This window comes from Hyposmocoma kahamanoa, unplaced genomic scaffold, assembly GCF_003589595.1.
Source record: "Hyposmocoma kahamanoa isolate Upper Pololo Valley unplaced genomic scaffold, ASM358959v1 182, whole genome shotgun sequence".
In the NCBI taxonomy this organism is placed as follows: domain Eukaryota; kingdom Metazoa; phylum Arthropoda; class Insecta; order Lepidoptera; family Cosmopterigidae; genus Hyposmocoma; species Hyposmocoma kahamanoa.
In genome coordinates this window covers 5,056,064-5,083,836 of record NW_020653713.1, presented here as the reverse complement: position 1 = coordinate 5,083,836, position 27,773 = coordinate 5,056,064, and the positions used below count along the sequence as shown (strand labels likewise).

At 36.1% G+C, this 27,773-nt stretch overlaps 1 protein-coding gene across 1 annotated transcript in view; it reads left to right on the top strand.

The window, feature by feature from the left end:
* LOC113226134 (nephrin-like) overlaps positions 1-27,773 on the top strand; it is a 465,840-nt gene that overhangs the window by 177,371 nt on the left and 260,696 nt on the right. Inside the window, exons 6-7 of the mRNA XM_026458662.1 lie at positions 598-742; positions 2,428-2,558. Of these exons, the coding sequence (XP_026314447.1) occupies positions 598-742; positions 2,428-2,558 (276 nt within the window). The remainder of the gene's footprint in view (positions 1-597; positions 743-2,427; positions 2,559-27,773) is intronic.

Sequence of the window (27,773 nt, the reverse complement as noted above, 5' to 3'; positions counted from 1 at the left end):
GCCTACTCTCAATCTCTCCCCTTCTCCTTTGCTTTGCCTGAAAAGGGCTTCGTTGGCATTTGAACCATTTGTCTGAACTAATAAAATTATATGCCAAAATTTTGATAATCCTGTCCGTATTGTTTGATGTAAGAAAGAAACAAATATATTTCTCATCCTATTAATTAAAGCTCTGAAAGGTAATAAGGAATTAACTATATTATATGTTGCAATATAGCAAATATTTAGGGCATTAATCACTTTCGGCGGTAGCTAAAATTAATTTATAATATATCCTGTCACTCGTTCTAGAGACACGGCGTTCTAACGGTTTTGGTATTGTAGCGTTCTAAAGCCACACGGTGTCTCTAACGTGCAGCTGTTTTCATCCACCACTAAACAAAAAAAAAATTATAAAAAAAATATAAAAATTTTCCCCAAATCATTAGGGACACCTCATGCCTCTAGGACGCATGACGGGAAATAAAAAAGGATTCAACTGATTCCACTAGACTTTCCGTGTAATAAAATTAAAAATACATAACACTTAAATGACCATAGTCGACCTAGCACAAATATTCACAAAAAAACTTTAACGACCTTCTTTCATTGTTTCAGGAGGAACTTCGCGACAACATGACAGTCAGTGTGATGAGCTTCGTGCCAACCCTAGATGATGACGGAAAAGCTATTATCTGCAAGGCTGAGAACCCCAACGTGACACTGCTCTACCTCGAAACTTCGTGGACTATTAGTGTTGTTTGTAAGTAAACGTAAACTACTTCAATTGTTTGTAAGCGATAGGATCCAGAGGGAAATGTCAATGGTTCGAGGTCATCAAAGTTTGTACTTAGTATGGGCGTTCCGCAAGGCTCTATTCTAGGTCCATTTTTTATATTAATGACTTATCTAGTCTCGGTGGTTGAACGTGAGATAGTAATTATTATTTGCTGACGATGATAGTTCATAATGTAAGTACATTGGTTTATTTAATTTTCAACGCGAAAAAACAAACAAAAAACAAAAAATGTATTACATTACCTAATGTTAGACAGTTAACGGTTAAAATTTAACCTGGCTAGGTATACCGTACAATGACAAATTGTAATGAGGTCAACACAGATTCTCTTTATTGCATACAAAAAAAAATAAGAGAAACGAACAAAAAGCAAAGATTAAGTACAGGAGAAGGTCTTATTGGTGAAAAGGTCACAGAATAAATAATATGATAAATATTGGTCGCAAGAAATAAGTTGTCGAAGCTTTGCACCAAAAAAAGTCTAGAACATTCAGACGTAAAAACCTCACGATTTTATTATTTCAGTGAATTCAACTGTTTGATGACGTACAGCATTGTTGTTTGGCAAAATGTGCTGACATTAATAAAATCGTTCTTCTACATAATAATGCTATTAAGGCAATTTACAAACCGAGCCGCAAAATATCTCTAGGAGATAAATAAAATTAAATTAACGTTCTTGCTTCACAGGACATTTAAGAAAATGTAATATTTGTTAAGAAAAATAGTAACCCATATAATAATTACAAGAAATAAAAAAATTGGTTGTTCTTGACAGTCCATTTACAATTTTGTCATGCGTCAGCGTGATGGTAAGCTACACGCCTGTCCATAACAGTTACAGTGCCACTCAGAGCTTTACATTGCAAAGATCTGATGGGGGGGACTCATGTACCTGTGATTTCACCAGCACCTAAGGGTGCTCTTTAAAACCGGAACACAGTACTGCTGACATTGGTGCTTGGCGGCAGAAATAGGTCAAGTGGCAGTAGTACCGTGGACGAATTCTTTCACAAGAAACTCTTCTGCTACTAAAAGAACTAAGTTAAAATAAGATCTCTTTACATACAATTTTTGATATTTGTAAGTTATATAAAAATGAAGCTACTATGGAACATAAACTAAATAAATACAAGAGATTTGTGCATTCTTAAATTGAAAACTAGTAAAAAGATTTTTACATTTCAAAACAATACAAAATCGTTTCTTCGTTATAAAATGCACATAAGAACATTTTTGACATTTAAGCAGTATAAATTTACCAATGGAATGTGCGACCTTAAGTAGGAAGTGATACATGTGCTCTAGCTTCGAGAATTTTTATGAGAGAGATGACGGAACGAACTGACATAGGAATAATGAAGAAAAAGGAATTAGAGAACGATTCAAAATTTTAAAAGTGGCCAGGAACCAGTAATGAGGGTTGAAAGGTGAGATCACAGTAAGTCCTGCGAGCAGGCTCCCCTCATGCACCCCATTACTTGGTCTGAAAACAGATTACCTTTCAAAACAATCTGACCAAAATGTAGACAATATCATTTCTTAAATTAGCTCAATCGGACTTTCACGCTTGCAGTTCACCTATTCTATGAACGGATTGGGTTGTCTAATAATCAGATGCCTAACTTTTTAATTATTGTTCAACATAGATCCTCCAGTAGTATGGCTGCGCCTGGGCAGCTCACTCGCAGCGAGCGACATCAAGGAAGGCGACGACGTGTACTTCGAGTGTCATGTCCGTGCCAATCCACCTGCCAGGAAGCTGTCGTGGTTACATGATGTAAGTACCTAACAAACCTTAAAATAACTGTAAAAAAATTGACTGTGCGATTTATAGGTAGACGTAGATAAACAGACTAGGCATGCACATTACGATTCCATATTTATGAAGATCGATTCAAGTGTATACGATCTTGCAATTTTTGTATCGATTCATTGCAATGCGATTTTTAAGACTTCGTAATTCATTAAGATTCGTATGGTTAATCCTATTCTGTATTGGTCTGCAAAAAAAGTAGTTTGATACATCTAAGTACATACAATAAAGTCTACGATATTTGGCGATTGTCGTTAATTCTCTGCCTGAACGTTTTTTCTCACTGGTTAATATCACTCCACCGATTGAAGCCAAAAACACTGTCTATATTATTATTTTTTTAAGAAAATTAATTTTGAATCGATATTAATGAGATCGTTTCAAAAGCATCTGTGGATCTGTGCATCGATTCAGATGCAATCGTGCATCCCACAAGCAGATGGACATAAACTAACTCCTCAAACTTAACCCGAAGGTAGGTATTTTTACGTCGGGGGTTAAAAATGAGATTTTCGAGCCAACATTCAATGAGAATTCACACGTCAGTGCTCCGGCATGATGATTGTGGCTTCGCATTGTTAAGACTCTTGACACACGTCGCACATTACTGCTGCATGACTCGAAGATTATACGGCTCTCTTGTACAGGTAGGTTAATACAAAGTCAAACTATATATATCCGCCGCGTGTATGAGATACGCTTCACGATTTGAATATTAGTAGCGGTAGAGCTCCTTGTAAAAGAGCTCGTCCAGGGAAGTACTGCCACCTTACCTATTTCTACCGCCAAGCAGTAATGTCAGCATTACTGTGTTCCGGTTTTGAAGGGTAAGGGTGCTGGCGAAATTACAGGCACATGAGTGTTGTCAACTTATGTCTCAGAGTGATGGGCGCAGTGGCGGTGCCCCCAGATCTTTATAATTTAAAGCTCTAAGTAACACGGCAACTGTTATAGGCAGGCGTGTGGATTATTACCAGGTACGTCACTTGGTATTATAAAAAAAAAAAATTTTTTAATCCTTGCTAGCCTGAAACGTTCATGCGCCAATTACGCTAGTTTTCTACATTTAACCAGTAGTGACCACTTTAATGACAGCTGTGACTGATTACTCCTCCAAACCCGTTCTTAGTTGTAATTGTACACAGTTTATAAAATTCACACAAAATACAAACAATGAAAAAAACTTTGTAATATAAAATTCGTTATGACGTTCATGATAAAACAATTCTATTTTTTGTAGAAGCATGTCAAAGGAATTTATTACTATGCAAATACAAAAACTTCGCTGATATTCTGCTGTAGCTCGTTATGAAATAGAACACAATAAACACGATTAAAATATAGATACAAATAATTTATTACCGAATAAAAATTCTGTAGCAGTCGCTATTGTTTAATATCGTTTTCAAAATAATCTCAGTACAGAGTATTAAAAAAACCGATCTCAAAAGTATGTGGAATTACATCTATTTATCAAGTGTTATTGGAATCGGTTACCGGAAAGTGTGCAAACCCGGATTCATCCCCTAGTTCGCCACTATACGGAACTTGACACAGGAGATAATAAAAATCGGTTCTCACTACTCAAAGTATATTGAGACAGAAAAACGCCTTAAAAGCAAAATCAACCATTAAAATAATTGCTCTTTATAATACAATTTAGGCGCTATTTACAAAAATGAATGTTCACGCGTGAACAGCCACTCATAGAGGTGGATAATTTTCTTCAAAATGGGATCACTATGGAGGTATCCTCATTCCAACAAAAAAAGAATCATCAAAATCGGTTCACAAATACCGGAGTTATCGCGTAACCTACACACAAAAAAAACATACAGTCGAATTGAGAACCTCCTCCTTTTTTTTTGAAGTCGGTTAATTATTTTTGAAAGGATAGAAACCTGTTTCAACTATATCCAAAATGAACAGTTAAAAAAGCGAATCCAGTAAAATCAAAGAAAGGTAGCCGTGTGTAAACCTCTTTTGGTACGTGATGTGCAGTATCAACGAAACACAAACTGGAAAGTATCTGATACGTTGGACGGGAAGCCAACTGGGATCTAGATATCTTATATTGTTCCGATATTTAGTTATAAAGAAAATTGAAACGGAATAAGAACATTTTGTACGTGGGAAAATGGCGAAATAGTTACGTAAAAGTTGGTAGTTATTTTATTAAATAAAGAAAAAGCTAAGCGGCATTCTTCCATTACTATAGCTAAATCGACTCATCCGAAGAACAGAGTCCGATGTGATTATACAGCGAAAAGAGAATAAGTACGTTACGAGAACAATTTCGTTATTCAAACTAAGGCCTATGTAAAGATGTTTTGAGAATTTATATATCTTATTTCGTTTCGCAAATATGAAATCGAACAATGGTCTATCTGACATCCACAGCGAAGAACAACGAACGAAATGTGCTATGTCCTGATAACAAGCAGTCTTGTACATAGACCTTTGTTATACAGATGAGTCGAAATAAATTATTGGATGGGAAGGATTCGTTAGGAAAGAGAATGAACAATGGGGAAGTACTAATAAGTGTGAAGGAAAGCAGAAACATCATGAAAGTTGACTTAAAGGAATACGGTTTTGTACAGGACGTAATGGTATTTACTACACTGTCATGAGCCTACCTTTTAAATCTAAGAAAGTCAGTCGTATTTCAAAGAACTTCCATTAATTAGTGCCAATTATATTATTCAATCTCGTTTTGAGTTATAGCGGCAAGGGAATAAGTGAGCAGGGAATTCCACTTCATAACCGAATGCCATATAAATGTGGAAGCGAAAAGCTTCGCAAGAATCTTTGGGATATCCACAAGAACGAATCCATTTTTCTGATATACACGTATCCTCATTGTCATTATAGAGTATTCTATCATAAAAGAAACAAAAGGCTGCATTAACAGTGTACGTATTCGTAATCCATACTAAACAATGTCGGAATAGACGGCAATACACGGTCCGGTAATCGCTTTGTAGCAACAGTGTTTTAATCAGGAACAGCCACCGTTTTTTTAATCTTTTTTTGGCTTTGAACCCTTTCAAGGGCAATCAGTTGTTGGTTGTAACACGGATCGCGACACGCATCACCGCGTCCGCTTGTTTTTTGTTTTATTTTATCGTGTTTTGTTGTTAACAGCTCGACCCGTTGTTTCAAATGTAATTATGTCGCTGCTTTTCAAGAATGCTGGCCTAAATCAAAACAAATCACTTTTTTACGTAGTCCCTAGCTATATTTATAATGAAGAACACTCCGTACTTTTTATTACTTTAAATAACCTGGTGACAACTTTGAGTCGGTCGTCGGATTTTTTCGCCAGATACGGTTCAGTTTCTTTAAACCATCTATCTGACGAATTATGTGATTCTGCGATGAGCCGGTACTCCAAATATCCAAGTGTAACTGGTTAACTTTTTTACCTAGATTTAATGTTGAAATGACAACCTATTAGCTTTACCCTTCTTATCCTATTGATTGGCATACACTGTAATACTTGCCATCATGGTGAAAGGATTTGGATCGACTTACGGTATTCGCCGATTGCTGCCCAGACGTATAGAAAAAGAACGGTATGTCGTGCTAGGAACGTGCTTTTACACTTAAAAACATTCACTATAATCAAGGTAACCTATAAAGATACTTCACAATGTATTGAAATTCATTATTTAAAATGGTTACTGCAATACTTGGTAGTCTCAGAACTCTGTAAACATCATCTTTATTTCAGTAATATTGTACTGTATATTCAAAATCGTACTTTGAACTTTTTTATTTGAATACCAAGTTAGTAATGGAACGAACAAGTCATACACTTGATGGCAAGCGACAAGCCTGTACATTACTACATGGCGGCAGAATAGCAACACTTCCCTGGACGAACTCTTTCACAAGGAGCGCTACTGTTACTAAACGTAATATATTGTAAGCGACACGCCTTGTGGTAAGAGACCCGTGCCCAGCTTTGGGACATATAAATGGGTTGATGATGGTGATCTATACAAATTCAGAATTTTGATAGCGTATCATTGCATTAACAATTCATAATAAAATGTAAATTTGTATGCGCACTTCTATAGAACACCGACCTCGTTAGCTACCTGCCAGCTGCACGATTCTGTCATTGGTTGGTGAAACAGAGTATCACGTCATGTGTAGCCAATCACATGATCGCGTTATCAAACATGTCGTTGGTGTCATGGAAAGCAAATGTAATCGATTCACTATGACGATTTAAAGTGTAATTTGCTTTGAAAATACAAAAGGCAATTTCATTGAATTAACGGCGATGATATAAAATTATCATATTTAACTTATGAATAATCGCACTAAAGCTTTATTGAAGGAAGAAATTCAATTACCTTTTCAGGAAATGTAAGTTATTTTGATATTATTCACTTTATGAGGTAAGTAATAATCGCCAGCTATTCTCTGCACAGAATATTTGAGGCAATTTGAATATCTACTCAATATTAATAAAACGTAACGTGCGCCTACGTGGACCCTTTTCGGCGCTTCCTAATGATCTCATTTATAACGAAAAATGTTACAGTACAATTAACATAGAAAAACGTAATGTAAAAAATAATAAAAACTGAATTGGTTATTGAATGATGTGTTTTGTTTTTCTAACAACCCGTCCTTCTGCTGGGCACATTGCAAACTGGACAAATTGTGCTGTGAAACATTGGCCATAATCCACTATGGTAGCTTAACTACTAACTCCTATAACACAAGTTTTAATTTGGCTTGAGAAGTTAGCTGGTTTATCTGTGTAATTGAGAATTGCACGACTAATGTTACAATATGCTATTAACTGCACCAGAATTAAGTACGCTTTTAAAGAAATATATTACAATTATCATAATTTGTTCCAAAATACACTGAAATTGTAACAATATTTTGCAAGTCAAGCCCAATTACTCTAAAACACTTCGACGATTCCAAACTCGAATCATTAACGCATCAACAAACCATGCCACGGCTGCCAACTAGAACAAACAAATTACTTCGAAATTTAAAACGACCGTTCTGAATTTAAATAGTCAGGGGCGAGTGACATTCAGCGGTTTGGTTATGGACGATTATCATACTTAACTTTACGTTGCGACTGTACCAAACAGGGGTTACCAACATTGCCGCTAGAAAGCTTTTAACTGACCCTCTTGCGAGATGACGATCCCTTTACCGAGTCCCCCATTAAAACAACCCACCTACAGGTACATACATGAATTAAATTATATGTAAAACGAGTTGACGTTTTACATGCTGAAACAAAGACTGTGAATATAACAATTGAATCAATCAACTCTTGACGCAACTTACTGGGCTAATTTTCAGCATACTGGGCTAATGCTGACATGGAATATCCATCACAAGGCTTTGAAGTGTCATTAAAATTATGCGGTATGCACGTTCTTTAACAATGTTTTCTTTATTTTAAAGCAAATGACGATTGGTAATCTAGACTACATATGTACATGCCACGACCACTGGAAATAGAACTTAGTCCTCCCGCATACATACTAAGCTATTATTCTTATAGAACAAAGATATCCTTATTTTAACAAACATTGTATAGACTGTGGCAAGCATTATACCTCTAACATGCAAGCCGTCGATACGATAAGAAAAAGAAGAACTGTCTCGATTTTCTTCTCTTTCACGACTATATATCCTTTCCGTCATTCTTTCATTCATCTGCTTCATGTTCACAAACCACTTCTACACGCCTGTCACTATTGTTATCAATCTTTCAAACAATGCTTCACGTCTTCCTCATTGAGTCATATATATTTTTCAGTGTTTCGATTATTGATCTATTTTGAGATTCCTATCTTGAATTCGCATGGAACACTAAGTACAGTACTAAATAAGTGTTCTAGATTGAAAACTAAGCCAACGTAGTAACAAGTAGATTTGCAATTTGGACGTCGCCGCAGAGCCGGCAATGCCTTTGTAAAGTTAAAAAACAACCACTTGTTATTAGGGCGACAAGATGAATACAACAAGACGTATCTTGTTGCCGGCTTAAATAAAATATCGCGAGCGGCCGCTGTTACAAACATAAAAATCCGTTGACAAAAAGGAACAAAAGTCGTTTCGTAAAAGGGCAGTAAATTTCGTCGTTTTAATTCTGAATATCGCTTTTGGTATGTGGAGGGCAATTTTTCAAAAACAATCACATATAAAACAATGACGCGTGTCGCTGCCAGCCAGACAAATGACGGTGTGTTTAAGCAAAAAAGCCTTGTAAAAATTATATTGGGAACGTGTAGCGGCCGTTTGTGAACAATGCGACCGTTATTGGCGAGGTGTTGGAGTGCGAGGCACATTTTTGACTCTTGTATATAAATGAGACGTGTTCATTGAATATACTACTGATGGCTCTATTTGGAAAACGCGGTAGACTGTGGAACATTCAGTAGTTGTACTTAGTGTTCCACTCAAGTTTAAGATAGGAAATCCAAAATAGATCAATAATCGAAACAGAGATAAATATATATAACATAATAAGGAAAAGGTGAATGATTGTTTTAAAGACGGCGTAGTGATAAAAATAGTGACAGGCTTAATGAAATGATTTGGGAACATAAAGCGGATGCTAATGCGAAAGAAAGACGAGTGACGTCAGAGATATATAGTGGTAGAATAAGAAGAAGAAAATCGAGACGAAGGATTTGCCAATCGGCGTAAGGTACTCGCCGATTATTGCCCAGGTTGAACCTGAAGTACAGGAAAGGAACGGTGCGACGTGCGGGAGGCTCCTTTCGTGCATATTGTCGAATGTTCTGGCTGGAGTGCTTGAAGAGAAGAATAAAAACGCTTATACGTAAAGATTAATTAATGTAAGAGAAACAAAAGAATTAGCAATTGGTAGTACCTGTGTACCCCAAAGGGTAACACAACGCAACGTTTTGGCAGTGTTGCTATCTGTAAGACAACAGACAACGTTGATAATCGAAATCTACCTAACTACATTCTTTATTTATGCTGAGGAAGTTTCATTTTAGCGCAAACTGATGCGACTAGGTACGATTAGTTTAAAATTTATGTTTTTCTCTGCGTTAATACAAACATATTTGTATTAGCGTGTAATAATTTATGTCATATGTGCGTTTGTGTAACATGTGAATTTATTTCTGATTGTGTTAGAGCTGAATAGATGTTTTATTAATTTATCTATCTATACGAACTCCTTTATTATATAAATGTCTATTTCACACTTTATCATCAAAATAATACTAGCAATATTCAGCGGCACCGCAGGCAGACGTCCCGTTTTAATACGCCATGTCTGTTCGCCAACCGCGCTCGTAAATTCGTCTGTATATCAAATAACCACAATGGTCTATGACGTTTTTTTGGAAATTAAATTGGTTAGGTATGGGTTAATACAGAGGAAAAGTTTCTTTATTTTTAGACCAGGCAAAGAGAATACGAGTGTACCTTTACCATTGGTACAAATAATAGGTTCGTGTTTAATCGGCACTTAAAAATTATTAGATAAATTCGCAAATTACGACCAGCATAAAAATAAACTGTTTTGTTAGAACAAATCTCTTATCTATATAAATGTTATTATTGCATAATAATAACACTGAATTCGACTTTATTATTACATTCAAATTTCGAACATCTCTGAAAAACAAAACAATTTGATTCGACCTCAACTTATCAGTCGAGATGAAGTTTTATTCGACATGAAATGTCAATAGCTAACAATTTTGACATGATATGTTAGTTGAGGCCGACTCTAGTTTGTCCACGAATTAAATTAAAAATACGGTTGTGTGACATGAGTAAGAAAAGTTTTTATATGCCGCCATTTCGCCAGTCGTAACATGCGGTTCCTGAACACACCATAGAGAGCTTGTAATATGTGTAATAGATAAAGCGTGTAACTGTTCATAATTAGGCATCTCGCGTTTTGCACTAGAGCTTGTGTAGCTTATTTATAGTGTTAAACGGTGCTACGTGGCGGTATAAAGCAACATGTAGCACAAGTAAACCGAGTCGTAACGAATGCACGCTAAAGCAAGAATTTATTTAGATAGCGCTACGAGGTATTTACCATGCTTAACTCTTGCAAATACAACTTTGTATACACAAATATTAATACAAAGAACACCCTCTAATTTCTGTCTCAGTTTTCACAGATAAGTAAATAATTGAAGCGAAATTAAATTTCAATTATCTAGAACTGGTACAATAAATTTGAAATCAACCAACATCGAGTATTTGACCAGAAATACAGACGATCTGTCATTTAATTTGTTTGAAAACTATTCTGCCATATCATTACGATGACAACTGCGCTCCGATTGGCCAGCTCGAATTCGAAACAAGTGTCGTCAATTGTTTCACTTCAAATCAGTTTAATTTAAACTTTGCTATAATGGAGGAAAATTGAAAAATTACATAATATAATATTTAATTACCCGATGAAATATGATTACGTTTATTTTGTAATTAGATGTTTTGCTGTTTTTCCTACACCATCGCATGGAACAGCTCCCCATAAAGATATTATCTTTATTACAACAAATACAGATGATTTTTGGAATGTATGGAAACGTACACACAGGTCAGTTGTTGGCGCTGTACTATATCAGCTTTCTAATTTGTGATTTCAGCGCAAACGAGAGTTGATATTTAAAAGTGATATCAGCACCATTTGACTGATGAGTTGCCAGTGATGGATGGCCCCTATTTCGGTTCTATTTGCGGTTATATACTCGATGTCAACCAACTAGAGAAATGTAATTAATTGAAATTAATAATCTAGAAATTAATGTGGTTTAGTATGTTGATTTTGTTTAAATGTAAATTAGATGAATGCTCACTATCTCCTTTGATATTAATTATCAATGTAGTAGTAGCCGAGTGATGCCTATTTAATAGGTGCAAACATTATGCGCATTTAGTAATAACCAAATTCATTCGTCATTCGTTTTAGAAAAAATAACAATCAAAATAAAATTGTACTATTATAATTTGGGATTTTTTAATTTGATCTTGTATTTTGACTAATAAAATTTTATAATATTAATTCTAGTGTTGTTTGATGAAGAAAAAATGTTTTTAAATCATTGACTTACAATTATATGGACGTCGGGTCCGCGCTAAAAAGTGTCCGCACTTGTAAGGCGCTAAAATCGTATACAGAGCTCGACACTCCGCTTTAGTCTTCATTTGTTCTACTGACAGCGCGATACTGCGATGACATTACAATTTAAATTTCGAATAGGTTGACTTGGGACATTTTTTTCGTGGTTTTTGTATTAGACCCGTCGTCCATTTATTTGTAAGTCAATGTTTTAAATGGTTTTTACAGTACTTCGCAAATGAAAAATGGCAACATTTTTTCACATACCAAGCTTTATTTTTTTTGTGTTACAATGTATCGGTTTAAAGGTGCTCGTGAAATTACAAGCACGAGGGACTTTTTAACTTTTGTCTCAGGGCGACAGGCGCGATGGCAGTGCCCCTCAAATCTTTGCAATTTAAAGTTGTGAGTGGTACTGCCACTGCTATGGACCGGCGTGTCGCTGACTCACATGACTTTTTCGTCCCGTCACTTTATATCATAAAAATAATTCTGAGGGACACTGCCACTGCGCCCGTTACCCTGAGACATAAGCTGGCTGACTAGCCAGCTTATGTCTGTAATTTCATCAACATCCTTACCCTTCAAAGCCTTAGGGGCATCAATAGGTAATGTGGCAGTACTTCCCTGGACGAATTTTTCCTCAAAGAGCTCTGCTACTTCCGAAAGCCTCGTCGTTTAAGGACGTCAAAGAGAAAGCTTTGCAGAGAATAGACTAACATTTACTAAACTGCTAATAATGTTGGATTTAAATATAAACGAGAATGAATATACAGTCACCGGCACGCTCAACGTTGCACTGTTTAAATTTAACTCCAGTTATAAGAACGGTTCAAAGTCCAAAGTGTAAAACTGAGTGTGCTGTGGACTGTACAATATAATCAGAGCAGCTGTCATCATCAACTTGCAAAATTTTGTTCGAATTTCCTAAAGCCATTGAAACAAAAGTTATTTACGAGTATCTTATTATCTTTTGCTCTATAAATGTACGTCTGTAGAATGTATATCACTGTTTTTTTTATACAAAACAAATATATAAGAGTCAAAAAACCCACGGAAGTAAAAAAATGGATTAGCCTTAAGCCTCGACTATCATCAGAACCGCTGTCGCCAAAACTCACGCAACCATAGTCTTTAACACTATGAAATCTTAATAAACATTGTTAATACTTTCTAATTTAAAAATATATAACAAATTCTGGACTGCAAATATAAATATAAATTTAACTTTTCCCAGTTCAATACCTCTTATTGCATGTTACTACGTTCTAATTTAATATCAAAATTTCATTCAATGTGCTGCCATCTAGTGGCAATGGTTAAAAGACGGCGAACGATTGAAGCCGACCATATTGCAGAAATATGAGATTTACTTTCGCTTCTTACAACAATAAATGTATTAATATATACAGAAAGTGGAAAATTTATAAAAATCAAACTTAATAAGACCATTTTTGCACTCCAAATTAGTAAAATAAGGCATTTTTCCACGATTTTCGAGATTTTGCGCGAGACAATTGACACCATGACTGACACACAGATGTCCCAAGTTCGAAACACGAGCCGGGAGAAATATTCGTATCGTCTACATTTATTTCTCTCGTGAGTTTGGGTGTAATTTGTTGTTGTCTATGTGTGTGTTCATGGCACCGGCGACGCAGGGTTTCCCTAGTTGGGTTAGGCTATGTTGAGTGTGTGCGTTATTATGTTATGATTATTATACAAAACGAAAAACGCGAACTGAGCTCAAGTATGCGGAACTCCGCGAATTGTTGACACACTTGACACGCCGACTAAGTATTTCTACTGTATTTTTTGTTCTGTGAAAAAACTCAAAAGTCGGAGGTAAACGTTTGGAGCCAATGTAAGGGAAGAATAGTAGAGACTTTTATACCGCAGAATTCCTACGGGACTTGAGGTGTACTAGATCGGTGCAAATGAAACTAGTTTGTTGTCCCCACTGTCCCAGGAGACGGTTGCGAGGAACAGAGTTGGTGTAAAACTACTACAGTATTTGTGTACTTGCGACGCCATTTTGATTTTATAAAACATCTTTGTTTTTAGGTCTATTGGGATTTCGTTCGGCAAGAATGACACAGACTGCGTTGTTAGGACTATGTTACTTTTATTGAGAGAACCACCTGTCCAGTTGATGTTGTAGTAAAAACGATTAAGGGAAAATCCTTCATGATTGAGTTAATTTCGAATCAAATACTGATTAGTTTTCGAATTATTACGTATTTTAATACTGAAGGAAAGCATCTTTAAAGATTCACAAAATGATTGCAACATTTTGTGAATCCAAAATATGATTATTATTATTTTGTTTGACAAAATTAATGTTTCCTTTTTCCCGATATTTTGAGATTATGGTAGCCATCGAGCGTATAACCGTCCCGAAATATCGGAAAAATAAACAAAAACCATACCGTGGTAAGGAACCTGTAATTAGTGATCATTTTATTTACTAAATAAACACGAAAATCTTAAAATCTATATGCTTAACTTTCTCTTTACTTAGCGTAATTACAGCAATATACAATGTTGGTGATGACAATGGACAAAGCAACACAGATAAAAATTAAACAAAAATAAATTATCAATGGCCGCCTTAATTTTGCGTTAAATGCTGTTTAGTTAAAACATGAATTCTAGACTATTACTGTAAAGAAGTCACATCCTTGATGTAATAAGTACACATCTGCATAATGTCAACTTTCCAGCTGAGAGTTTATAAAGGTTCTACGAACGAAAATTATTGGATAAATTTTTCGGTAAAATAGGAGAACTATAAAATTTTAAATAATATATAATGGCACCAGAACATATTCTGGACAAAATTAAGCTTTATAGTATTTTTCTTTAATTAAGACCTAACTTCATAGAATCATTTTTATAGTAAACTCTTCAAGCGAGTTTCACACTGAGATTCTATTTTTATTTGCAATAGAGCTCATTGTGAAAGCATTCATCTAGGGTAGTACTACCTTACCTATTTCTACCGCCAAACGGTAATGTGAGCATTACTACGCTCCGGTTCTGAATGGTAAGGGTGCTGGTGAAATTACAGGCACATGGGACTTGCAACTTATGTCCAGGGTGAAGGGTGCACTTGCAGTGAGCAACTATTATTTACAGGTTTGTCGCTTAACACCAAGGGTACTACTTGATCGTCCCGTCACTTGGTATTATATAAAAAAACATAATTTGTACGAGCTGCTTGTCTCGTACAGTAATATGTCAGGTAATATTGGCGAGATGATGCAGAGAGATGTCAAAGATGCTGTAGAAATAATACTCGACCGATACCATAGCGTAACTTTAATGTACTGAAAATTATTATTTATAAATTTACAATTACATGTCATTACAAAGTGTCAACTTAAAAATTTAACATAAAAATTTTGCACGTGCCAATGTAGGGTGCGACGTTGCACATTGTCATCATCATCATCATCATCAGCCTATTGCAGTCCACTGCTGGACATAGGCCTCCCCTAATGCACGCCATTTCGCCCTGTTCTCGGCTTGACGCATCCATTTCCTGCCAGCAATCTTCCGCAGATCGTCACTCCATCTGGCTGGAGGGCGTCCCACATTACGTTTGCCAAGTCGTGGTCTCCACTCAAGAACTCGTTTACCCCAGCGGTTGTCGGTTCTTCGGCAGATATGTCCAGCCCACTGCCACTTCAGCTTGCTTATCCGAAGAGCTATGTCGATCACTTTGGTTCTCTGTCTGATAACCTCATTACGGAGTTTATCTTTCAGAGAAACTCCGAGCATAGCTCGTTCCATAGCTCGCTGAGCGACTTTAAACTGGTGGACTAGCCGTATCGTGAGTGTCCACGACTCAGCTCCGTACGTTAGAACTGGTAGGACGCACTGGTTGAAAACCTTTGTTTTCAAGCTCTGCGGGATGGGCGACGAAAAGACTCGACGTAGCTTCCCAAACGCTGCCCAGCCAAGCTGAATCCTCCTCCTGGCCTCCTTCTCGAAGTTATTTCTACCTAACTGCAGAATCTGCCCGAGGTAAGTGTATTCGGAAACAACTTCAAGAAGGTGGCCATTTACGCAGATGGGTCTCGGATCAATGTGGTCATTGATCATGACTTTGGTTTTATCAAAGTTCATGCCGAGACCAATCCGCCGCGAGGCGGATGCTAGGCTGTTCAGCATCTGATCCAGTTCCTCCAGCAATTCTGCCATTAGGACTATGTCATCTGCAAATCGCAAGTGTGAGATGTACTCGCCGTTTATGTTAATGCCCATCCTTTTCCAGTCCAGCGTCTTAAACATATCCTCCAATGCAGCGGTGAACAGTTTCGGGGATATGACATCCCCCTGTCTCACCCCTCTGCGTAATTGGATAGGTTCAGACTGCTGGTCCTGGTGCACATTGTCAGTTGCACAATAATGTACTTTGACCCATACATAATTTGTTTCATGCAATACGTACAAGTTTTATGACTTTCATGTCATAAAAGCACTTTTGACGTATGATTTGTTATACCAAATGTACGAAATGTACATTGTAATAACACAAAGAATAAAAGACCTTGTAATGGTCGTAAGTAAGAAATTGCCCGGCATCGAAAACCGGATATCGGTCCAAGAGGCATAAATAATTACACATTGCAATCGTAGCAACACACCTTCTTTTGTTCATTGTGTATTAATTAATCCCTGTCCGGCCTTAACAGGACTATAGTCCATATTATTATTATGTGTCGTATACATTGTAGAGTTCGTATATTGATATTAGTATGTTTGTGTTTACGTGTGCTTATTTATGTGATCATTCGTCCAAAAAGCTTTTTATCACATGAAAGTCATAAAATAATGATGAATAAAACAATAATGTATATAATATGTGAAATTTTATGATATAAAAAATATAAAATGTTATCGACTAATTTCTTTCGTAAAATCTTTAGACCGCTCTCCAGAAAAATTGTCATTTTGCAGATGTGACTTTTGTTATGGAAAGGATGTCAGTTATGTTGTTTTACTGTAAGATTTGATTCATTTGTTTACGTCTCTTTCTTAGCAAAATCTACAACTCGTTGTTACTACATCACGTTAGGCAATTAATTTGAGATAGGAAAGGCAGTGCTTAATAGTATAAAATTAACTCCCGATTGATATCTACAACACAGCGTCAACTTAAATTTTTGGTCATTTTCTGTTTAAAATGTAAACAGCCTTATTTTACTTACTAATATTGTGCTTCCCGAATTGTGACAACAAAAATAAAGAAACGAAAAACAAAATTCGAAAAAAATAACGAATTTTGAGAAAAACGAAACAAAAAGCAAAATAAAAACAGAGGTGACTAAAAAATTAAGTCGGCATAGTGTTAATTGGAGGTATCGAGAATATTTTATTATTTTTATGAAACCTATTATTTCAGGTCAAATTCTCGTATACCTGTTTTTTCGAAAAACTAACGTTTCGTGCCTTTTACAGGTCCCATGATCACGGCTGACTGACCTGGGATCTTTTTGGTGTGTTTGAAAAAATATACGCGATTTATGATGGAAAAAAAATTGTTTAATTTCCAATGTGTAACAATCGCGAAAACCTAAAAATTATTGAATGAAATTATTTACTTCGTGATCACTTTTTGGGACTCTGTGATAATGTAAAAAAAAAATATGCTGTTTCATGCATTTGGATCTAGTAACTAAATAGCACTTAGCAACGCAATAGCAGTTTTTATTTAGAACATGGAGGGTACCCGCGAAAGGAGCCTCCCTGCATAAGATACCATTATTTTCTTTTGCGTCTGGCGCACCCTGATCAACAGGCAAGTACCTTACGCCGATTGGCAAATCGTTTCAACTTGACGGTAAGCAATATAGCGCCATAGATTGATCAGAAGAAGAGTATGTGCACACGTTTACAATCACAGTTCCACTTATCTGAATCACTCCATTTTTGTGTTGGTGATTTACCACTCATTCACATTATGCGCCTAACGTCACGCGCAGTAATGTCAGCATCGCTGTGTTCCGTATTTCAAGGGTGCTCTTAAAATTCTAGGCACATGAGGCTTGTCAACTTATGTCTCTGAACGACGGGCACAGTGGCAGTGATCCTCAGATAGTGACAGTGATACTGCAATTGTTACGGACAGGCTATATAAAAAATATTAAAAAAAAATACATTTTAGTATATGTGTCCAGCTCGCGAGCCTGTCAAAAACGGGAGCATTTGCGGCGCATTACACTACCGGCTGTTTTCTGAAAACATCAGTTTGGTGCTATTTAAGGCTACAGTAAATAGGCATTTTTATACAAACGTCACCATCATTGGACAGTCATCATCAGCATTTAGCCAAACGAAAGTCTATTTCTCGGGAAAAAACACGAGATCATTGACTAACTTTTTAAGTCCTTATCGAGTTCTTAGGTTTTCGCGATTATTATACATAGGAATGAAACTATTTTTCCGGATTTAAATCACCGTGACCATGGGACCTGTAAAGGGCCCGAAACGTCGGTTTTTTTGAAAAAAACAAATATAAGCGATTTAAATGCGGAAAAATAGTTTCATTCCTATTTTTAAGTCCTTATTAAAAGGTGAGTATACACATTTCCAAGATCCATCTACTAGACGGGAGTAAAGTACCATCCACACCTGTCTCTCGATTTTGTATTAACATTCCTCCTCGGAATATCCAACTTTAATATAAAACTCCTCGGAGCGAGGAAAACAATATTTTTCTATAAAATATTTACTTTAGACTCTTTGAAAATTTGCTTTAGCCTGCGAAAGGCAGGTGGAATTGTTCTTAGAAATTTTTATAAGCTCGCAAGTTTAAATTATAATTTGTTTAAATAAAGAAGTCTTTAGCGTGTTGGCCTGAAGCACATTAGGGTTGGTGTGATTAGCTATGGTGGTGGTAGTCTAGTGGAAGAAAAGAAAGAAAGAAAATAAGTAGCATTTATTCGGCTACTCACAAACATACAATAATAATTCGGTTATAATAAATTATTAGTAGTATAAATTAAAAGTAGCAGTAGAGTTCCTTGTGAAAGAGTTCATGCACCAACAAATGCGCCGGCTTACCGGTTTACCGGTGCTGGTGAAATTACAGGTTCAAGGGACTTATCAACTTATGTCTCAGGGTGACGAGTCCGGTGGCAGTACCCCTCAGATCTTACCATCAGATCAGAGAGAGCATGACTCGTTCGTCCAGTTACTTAGTGTCATAGAAGAAATAAAACCATTTTTTCGAATTATGTTTCTTTCAAGGGAAACCAACCTTTCGGGCCCCTTACTGGTTCCATGATCACAGCTGACTCAGTCGTCGTAACAGAGAATTTAAGACAATACATAGTAAAAAAAAACGCAATAATGACCAAAAAGCTGAGCCCATCGCTGGTTTTCATCTGGAACGAGTCCTTCTACGTTGTTTTTAGTAGCAGTAGAGCTTCTTGTGAAGGAGCTCGTCCAGGGAAGTACTTTGCACCTTGCCTATTTCTGCCGCCAAGCAGTAATGTGAGCATTACTGCGTTCCAGTTTGGAAGGGTAAGGTGTAATTACAGGCACATGGGACTTGTCAACTTATGTCTCAGGATGACGGGCGCAGTGGCAGTGACCCTAAGATCTTTGCGATTTAAAGCTTTGAGTGGCACCAGTAGCACGACTTATTCGTTCGTTCACTTAATTTTTTTTTTTTTTCAGTACAATGATTTCATTTTAGTATTATTGATGTATTTTATTTACCTGCTTCTAAATTTAAAAAAACAAAAGCTATTATTGAAGCCCTGAGCTAATTTCATTTTTATTTACTTTTTTTACTTGTTTTAGTTTTGCCTTACCCATCACAGACGACAATTTTAATATTAAAAGTAATTTGTGGATAATGTTTTTGATTCTGTTGTTGTTGTGAAGAATTTCACAATACTCGATGCAAACATACGATGTACATTTATTTGTTATCCCTGAAAAATAAATAAACAAATGACGGCGCGACTGCCGCGCTTCTACGAGCCTCTACTTTGAAGTGCGCTACTACATGCTCTATCTAAAACTGCACCATACTAACTCAAAACCAAACAGCAGTCATTAATTAAACACCCGGTAAACAGACTCCATCGCGCGAGCTGTCAAAATAATAAGACAGCGTATAAATCTTCCATCTTAAGCCGCCATAAATTCTCTCTAAATTTATATGTATTATAATCTGTACAATTACTCAACGGCGGTCGGGCCCCGATGACTTATATCCTCCGTTTAGTGGCCAGATGCTTCGGGCCGCTTCGGACCGGCTAATGCAAAATCATATTTTATTGACGCTACAGCGAATCCTTGGGAGAATTGCCTAATTTTGATTATTAGATTAATTTCGATGTAAGCGCTCTGAGAATTGGAGCCTCTTTGTTAGAGATGTATAGCATTTGTGAACAGATGACTAAGTGATTTTGTGGTAAATTAAGCCCTATTTTCTTTTGATTAAATGTACTTCGTAGCAAAAACATCATAAATACATAATGAAATATAATGTAAATTAAAAAACCAATTTCCTGATTTCCGGCTTTTACTCTCTGTTCTATGTCAAGCCGGAAATCAAGTAAATGGAGCTCTGAACACCTTTATGTTTAGCCATGATGTGTCAAGAAAGGTTCGTTTGGCTGTTAGGCACAGAACAATAAATAGAGTAGAAGTGCTTAGTTAGTAGTAGTTGCATGTCACGCGTGTCTACAGTTCGCGGAATTCCGCAAACTTGAGCTCAGTCCGCAATTTTCACTTTTTACGCTATGATCCTGTCAATTATTCCACTCAAAACCTCGAAAATCGTGAAAAGAAGGCCTTATTTCACTACACAGTACTAATATAGTGCAAAAATGATGATCGCACTTGTATTGCATTGTATTGTAATGTTGTCTACCCAAGCAGCACACCCATATCTAAATATATACTATAAGATATCTAATTGAATTTAATTCGATTGAATATTTTAAGAATTCAAATTCCCTCAAGATATATCGAAGAAGGTTTCTAGATAATTTAAAGTAAAAGTGGGCACAACTTTATTAGTAGATCACAAGAGTGCTTTAAGAAACTATCTGTAGGTAGTGTTAAGAGTGATTCTTATCTTTTTTCATTCAAGTAACCCTTGTAGGTACATACATATATACATATACATATATGCTACATATACATGATACATGCTACAAGACTACTTGTAGAATGTAGACAGTTTTTATTTAGCTTTGTAGACAGTCTTAGATAATGTATAGTCTATGATAGTTTTCTTAGTAATGCCATTTTAAAACCAAAACATTAAGGCGTACAAACATAAGACGCAATTCTCTTAATACTAATAGATTTCAAGTTTAATGGCTTACAAAATATAAATTATCAAAATTGCAACATGGCGAAATTAGATATAATATTTCTGACTTTTTCGCGCAATGCTAAATCGGTTAGAAAGCGCGAATTGACGAGCGACTTTAAATACATTGTGAAAAGTGATGTAAAACCTGTCATAAAAGTAATGCGCTCGCGAAATTTTAAATATTTATGTATAAAATAAAAACTAAATAAAAAACAGTTATCGATTTCGGTTTCAAATATTTATAGAAAGCTTAAATATACAAAATAACCCACAAAACAAACCATTTCCAAGAAGTTCTAGGCTTCTTCAAGCTAATTTCAACTTAGATTTACTTTTTAAAAAGAAAAGAAATTTTTCTCGCCTACTTCATAGTTATTGTTTAAAAATAAAAATGGCGATAACAATGTAAAGCTTTTTTCAAAACACTGTTGGGAGCATTTTGTCTATAGCTTTATCTATAGACAAACTTTAGAATACGAAATGATTATTTTTACGTGCTTTAGTGTAGTTGATCTTGTAGAAGAATATTCACTCCTATGAAACTTTTATGATTCTATTTTATGAGGTCTACAAAACGCGATGTTTCTAAGCGATTTATTCTTTTGACCGTATTACAAAACCTTTATAAAAGTTATAGGGAATAGTGAGCGTATTATGTAACAAAAAAACTTTTCAAAACAATAGGTCAAAAAAACAATTTAAAAAATCCAATTTGTCGCAAAAAATCGTTATAAATAAAATAAATAAATATGGAATGTGTTATATATGACAAGAAAGGTGGATAAATTCCCTCGTCGCATCGCTAGTTTGATCGTTACTGTTAGAAACACTGTGATGGACTATATCGACGTGCGCACATCACTCGTATTATTAACAAACAGCTTAAATATAATTATTATTAGAGCACTTGGTTCTGAATTGTAAAATTACCAGTCGGTGCGTGTTGAGTTCGCGATTCTTTCTTCCGCTTAGGCCGGTCCCCGGTATGAAGCAAAACGAAATCAGCTATTGATAAACAAAGCCGAGCAGTTGGTACTTCCACACTATAACTTACCACTCGTTAACTTTAAATATTAAATATAGGTTGAAACTCATTGATTATTTCTAACATTAACATAGTGTCACCAAATGCACAACAAATAATCAATTCACTTAATTTTGTACGACAAAGAATAATGATTTTTTTTTAAATACTGATTACAGAATAATGTTGAATCTAATTAAAATAAATAAACGATTTAAGGTCATCTAATTTTATAATTAGTTTTACATTTTACATTATGTTTACTTCTATTCTATTCACAACAAACGTAAGAGATTATTACATTTTGAGTTTCTTGATTCTTTATTATATTTTTAAGCGACGTATTTCTAATAAATAATGAAAACTCGAGATGTGGGGAATTTCTGGAGAATATGAACTTTGCTCTTCCCAAATTTTTGGGGATTTTGAACAATTGGCATTGGCAACGCTAATTGTATTGAATGATGTGACTTAATATCCAAAGTTCACCACCTCCACCAGATCTTTTAATATTCTTTACTTTATCCATTGTGCATGAACTCTTACAACGTCCAATAGAGTAAAAACCCTAATTATAGTACTTTTTTTAAATAAAATCTACTGAAGACGCTCTATAACGTGTTTGTCATAAGTACAAACACTAGACAGAATGTCTATTAATTAAATATGTCTAGTATAAACTTAAGAACACTAGTTTTTAGAGTATTAATAGATTTTCCTGGATGTGTATAGAACAAATTTACTAAAAATAATCTGTTGTTCTACAGATGAACTTAAAATAAGGACTATAAGAGTAAATCATAAGAGAGATTACACTTAATTAAGTTTTTTGGTATTAAGAAGGTTTTAAAATTTTGACTTGAAGTCTATAAGAACAATTTCTATCTAATAGATAACTATTTATTATCTAAATCTATACCATATAAAGATTGTTTTTAGATATTACAGTTTTAAGGCGCATAAAGTGTGCTCCTTGGGTAAGGTGGTGATTCGTATCATCATTAAGTCTTATTTCATTTAATTTTAATAACTTTTAAATTGTTTGTTTATCGTAATCATTTTTTTTTGTCACAAGAAAGTGCAACCTTATACCGCTACAGTACGGTCGCTTCTTTTTTGAAGAACTTACTAAACATCTAAGTTTCGTCGTCATTCAGCTATTAACCGCTAATAAGCAGCACATTGACTGAAAATTCAATATACAATCAAAACGTCGTAATTTGCAATAATAGGTATTGATGGTATTGAACTTCTAATCATATTAGAATAAAATGGAATAGAATAGAGTAGAATATGTTTATTTTGGCATCACATACATAAAGAAAAACACAATACTTAACATATTTACATTTTTAAGAAAAGAACAAGGGACTTATGCTAAATTAACATTAAGCATGTGTTAAACATTAACAAAAACGTGCGTTGATAACCTGATGCCATGCATTAGGCTAAGCCTGCCCTGTGGCGACCCTTTTACGGTTTATTAATTCCGGCATTGCATCGCGTCACTCGTTGCGTTACTCGTTACGTTACGATTATATTTTACAAATAATAAGAACTTATATATCTGTTAAATCCAACATAAGAATATATATAGTAATATAGGAATTATTGTAGATTATATTAAGTAAAATAGCATGAATTCAAAACAATTGTTATCAATGTATTATTAAAAAAAGAAATATTTATATTTAATAATAATAATTACCAACTACTAAGGTGCTTCACGTGAATGAAAATGTAATCATGTTCACAACGGGAAACTCACACCAATAGTCACTCCAACTTGACAACTCCTGTCAAAACAATGAATGGCAACAACTAAAACCACAACCAACCCACTCACCTAACGACTCTTAGGAAGCTTTCTGTAAGTTCATAGTTCCAAGACTGGATATGTGACCTAATAATCCTCTTCGCTTTGCGAATAGAGCTCTCTTTAATGTCGCATATTTTTGCAATTATGTTGTAAATGAAAGGAAATGCAAAGGTCCCAAAGCGTTGGGCAAATATTATTATTCACCTTATATAAAAGTAAGAACTTTCGCGTGCCTATTAAAGGCAGCTTTTAGAATATACAGTTTCCGCACACTTAGGACTTTCACGTCTTCAAATAACGAGATTGTGGGGTAACGATAGGGCTTGCGCAACATCACCTTTAACACACTTCTTTGGGCTCTCTCCAGGTTGATCATATAGCAGGATGCAGAGCCTCCCCACACCAAGATGCAATAGCTTAAGATGGATTGACACAGTGCAAGGTAAACTGCTGTTAGCAGGCGCAAATCTGCAGCTTCTCTGAGAAGCTTCATGGTGTGTATCAGCTTGCTCATTCTGGCACACGTTACTTTAATGTGAGCTGCAAAGGTCAGCCTCTCATCCACCGTCACGCCCAAGTAGCGTGCGGTGGCTGATCGAAGAATCATTATTAACAGTCGAGAATGTGTTATTTCTTTTTAAATTTGAAACTACGACCAATCATTATCCAAATTTCATAGTGTTTTCATTTATAAATGCGTGAGTTTTGGCGACAGCAGTTCTGATACTTACCGCCGCTTAAAGCACTTGCATAAAATAGAGTAAATGCTGAAAAAGAGAGCTTTCGCGTTTGTCTAATGTTTCTCTTAACAAAATGCAGAACAGTGTAGTAAGAGAACGTTATAGTGTATAACATGAAGTAGTAACCACGATAGAAAAGGAAATGCTTCGATAGTTTAGTTAAGTCGCAAGGACGGATGTTAGTTAACTCACGGTATAAATCTATGGAGAATGTTGATAGAAACGTCGATCAGATTGGAATACCAAGAATAAACGCTGCTGTTGATGTGAATAGAGGACAGGAATAAGGTTTGTCAGGAGTATAGCGAGTGAGAGTTCATGGCCTCTACTTATATAAGAGGTAGAAAGGTGTGATCGTATGCATGTATGTAAAAAACGAACTAAAAATAAGTAATGGCCCTTAATAATAAAAGATTAATGACATTTTTAGGCGATGACAAATGTAATTATAGGGACCGTACCTCAAACAGTGCAAAAAATTGCTGTTACATACATTAGCTATTAGTGGAGTAGCTACATGAATATTTTTATTGCGTTTTTCAGCGAATACCGATGATAAAAATTTTTCTTACTCACCTACTATCATATCCTGTAATAAAAATGACATCTGTATAGTTCTTAAAAAAAATATTTTCCTTTTGATAATGTTTTTCTTTTTTTAATGACACCGCGCCTGATAAGATCTAAGGAGCACTGCCACTGCACCTGTCACCCTGAGACTTAAGTTGACAAGTCCGATGTACCTGTAGTTTCACCAGCACCCCTTCCCTTGAAACCGGAACGCAGTAATGCTCACATTACTACTTGACGGCAGAAATAGGTAACTTGGCAGTACTTCCCTGGACGAGCTCTTTCACAGGTAGCTCTACCAAATTCAACACCACGTTCTTTGCAGTGTCACTATATTAAGTTAGATTATAACTAACATCCTACGTTCTTTTGCACAAACCAATGACTTCCTGGAAAAACTGCCTATTTCAAAAACATCAATTTCATCGGAAAGATGGATTTAAAAAAACCAGCGCCAATCCGGAGGTAGCGTACACTGATCCGACGTTATCACAAAGAGTTCTTAGATTTTCGCTATTGTTACAAATTGGATTGTTACACGCGGAATGTAGCGCTATGTAACGTAAATTCGAATGTTCTTTGGTAAATTAAAAACAATAATTTAAGATGAAAAATAAGGTAAGTAGTTTGCATTAATATAAGACATAACTGGTTAACGACTTTGCCATCTTTCTCGTCGTTATTATACCAAGTGAAGGGACGAACAAGGCATGCGCCTGGTGGTAAGCGACACGCCTATCCACAGCAGTTTCAATGTTACTCAGAGCTTAAAATAGCAAAGGTCCGAGGGACACCGCCACTGAGCTCGTCACCCTGAGACATAAGCTAACAAGTCCCATGTGTCTGTATTTTCACCAGGACCCTTACCCTTCAAAAGCAGAACACTATAAAGTGCACATTAATGCTTGGCGGCAGAAATAGGTAAGGTGGCGCCTTTATGACATCACTTTTGTCACTGCTAATGTACTAATTTGCGACTGTGGATTGTATAATCTAGATATTTATCAAAGAATAAACAACCACAATTTGTTTTTTACTTCCTCCTCAGTACTTTGTATTTCGTCATTACTACTAACATGACTATCCTAGGGGTTGGGTGCCTGGAGACCCATATTACAAGCTTTGCTTAGTTTGGGCTCCACAATACATTACTGTAAGCTTACGTAATAATGCATATTTACTGTAATTGTAACGTTTCTTTGTATTGTGTTGTGGAGATAAATAAAGATATTTATTATTATTATCGTATTTATTTTAAACTCTCGCCTCTCCCAAGGCCTAAAAGATTAATTTTGAATTTTTAAATGGGAGAGGCGGTATTTCCCGGCAATGGCACAGTCGGCCGGGGTCAGGGACTCAGGTCCAAGAATCGGCGAACAATACGTGCCGTATCGAGCAGGACCGCCTTCTGCATTTGTGCTGGAAGCGACACGCCACAGAAATCCAACCGCCTCAAGCTGTTAGAAAGGCTGACTGGAATTAACCCATTTGCGGACAAAACAATTGGGATTATTTCAGTGGAGGCCACATCCCACATGTCGGTGATCTCGTGCGCCAGGTCGAGATACTTCCGGCGTTTCTCGGTTTCAGCTTTCACGAGACCCTCGGCATGCGGGATGGTGACGTCCACAAGAAATACCCTCGACTGCGATCGATCCAATATCACAATATCAGGCTTATTCGCAAGAATAGTCCTGTCCGTGATAATAGATCGATCCCAATAGATTTTGGTGCGGTCATCTTCGAGTATTGGCTCCGGTGAATACTTGTAATATGGCAACCTCTGTTGCACTAGTCCGTACTTGAGAGCGAGCTCTTGGTGTAATATTTTGGCTGCCTGGTTGTGTCTGTGCAAGTACTCAGTGTTAGCAAGAGCGGAACAACCGGAAACAATATGCCTAAGTGACTCTCCGGGACGGCCACATGCCCGACAAATGTCTACTGTGCCGTCCTTTAGGATATATTTCCGATAGTTCCTCGTCTTGATAACCTGATCCTGTATTGCACAGACAAAACCTTCGGTTTCCCCAAAGAGGTCCCCGAAACGCAGCCAATGTAGGGAGGCTTTACGATCCATAAAAGGCTTGTGGAGTACCTTGAAGAACCTCCCATGGAGCTCCTTCTCTTTCCATACGGACTCGCGGTCAGAGGTGCTAAGCACCACCGGGTCTCGCCATTCCTCTTTGGCCAACGATAAGGGAGTTAGCCCTTTATCACATGTGACAACCTCTCCATTATTTATTATTATTATTATTAACCTTAGTCACACGTGTACTTACCATAAACATCTAACTCAAGTATAATCAAGGTTCCAAACCAGTACGTATTTTCAACAGTTCGTCCCGGAACTCTTTCACAAAGAATGCTACTGCTACTAAAAGTATAATTTAGTTCCGAGATTTGTGAAAGGGAATGTTCACGTTATTCTTTAGTTTAGCTAAATTAACTCCCTTGAGTCCGATCACTGGCGATAAGAAACAAAACTACTATTTTGGTATAAGACACTATTCTTGAAAAGCAACAAAATGTCGTTTAAATTTTATGCTCTATTAAGTAACAAACTTT